Here is a 1,264-nt window from a genome sequence, read left to right as displayed (position 1 = left end):
CTAGATTTAGGCAGTTTTTTTAGTGAATGCAGTACTTGAATACACCATTAGTTTAGCTCATGTAGTTACCTACGAATTAAACTATCGTGAATCCTTTGTTTAGATCTCTTTCAAAAGAATGCCAGCTTAGTCTAGTGTTACATTATCATGGATAAACATGCTGCCTTTTTCTGTATTGTACCACAGCAAGAACAACAGTAATGACACGTTCATGACTTAGCTGCACTATGAACAGAAACTGTACAAGGTGACAGGATATATACACACCCCCCCTCCGTGTCTTAGGGTAAGGAGTCCTTTTTGTAAGCCACCATGCTATTTACTTTGTGGACTGTAGTAGTGAAGGAACGAAGACGAACCTCTTCTGAATTGGCTATGAATTGTGGTCCTGACTCTTCCCACTTCTCTGGCACTGCCAAGTCTTTATCTGTGTATATCAGCAAGTCAAAGGCACCTGTAAACGAGTGAAAACAACAGTAATGTGTGCGCGAGATGACATGTTTGAGGTTAAAGCACCTCTTCTAGAAACCGAGGTGTGTACCAGAGATTACCATAACCAGAAGTTGCACTGATACTAGTTACATGAAAAGAAAGTGTGGTTTAAAAAGCTGCAGAAAATTAGCAGGAAGTGTTTTCTAAAGTGGAAAGATTGAAGTTTTTTAAAGACAGTGTTTTATTTTCTTCAGTGAAGTTAGGAATACTCACAGGCAGTTTCCAGCAGTGGCAGAAAAGTGACTGTGGCAGTTATCTGTCTGATAACAGATCGAATTTCATCCTGAACAGCTTTCTGAGATTTTTGTCGTGGTGCACTGGAAAAATAGGAAAACTCTATTAGGACAGAAAGCATCTCCTATACTGACAGTTTTCTTTCTAAATACAGTTCTGCAGGATTTTTTTTTTTTTGGTAGTGACACTCATCCTCAGTAGTCAGGCTTAGAAAAGGTAAAGTGATAGTCAATTGCCCTTTACTGTTGTTTACAAAGCTTCTCAGTATTTGTAAGGAATGTTACATTTATTCTCAGTCTGGAATGAATGAGAATGTTTTGGCATAACAACAGGAAAGCAGAAGTTCTTTCAGGCACATACCAGATACAGAATTTTATATACTTTGTTTAAAAGTTTTGATCTGATGCTTTACAAAAAAACTGTAGGGAAGAGCAGGCTAGAGGAGCACCACTACTCACGTCTCATCTTTTGCAGTTTTGTCACACTCTATGTCAAACTGCCACCGCTCCAGAACCTCGTTGTTTTCGATGCTCGAGAT

At 38.8% G+C, this 1,264-nt stretch overlaps 1 protein-coding gene across 1 annotated transcript in view; it reads right to left on the bottom strand.

Annotated features, from left to right (window-relative positions):
- Positions 1-281: 281 nt before the first annotated feature.
- MAD2L1 (MAD2 mitotic arrest deficient-like 1 (yeast)) overlaps positions 282-1,264 on the bottom strand; it is a gene marked incomplete at its 5' end in the record, with an annotated part of 1,473 nt that continues 490 nt past the window's right edge. Inside the window, 3 exons of the mRNA XM_010137834.1 lie at positions 282-454; positions 706-809; positions 1,185-1,264. The exon at positions 1,185-1,264 is cut by the window's right edge and continues 7 nt beyond it. Of these exons, the coding sequence (XP_010136136.1) occupies positions 282-454; positions 706-809; positions 1,185-1,264 (357 nt within the window). The remainder of the gene's footprint in view (positions 455-705; positions 810-1,184) is intronic.

This window comes from Buceros rhinoceros, unplaced genomic scaffold (assembly GCF_000710305.1).
Source record: "Buceros rhinoceros silvestris isolate BGI_N320 unplaced genomic scaffold, ASM71030v1 scaffold44816, whole genome shotgun sequence".
Lineage (NCBI taxonomy): Eukaryota > Metazoa > Chordata > Aves > Bucerotiformes > Bucerotidae > Buceros > Buceros rhinoceros.
This window is presented reverse-complemented; position numbering and strand designations above follow the sequence as displayed.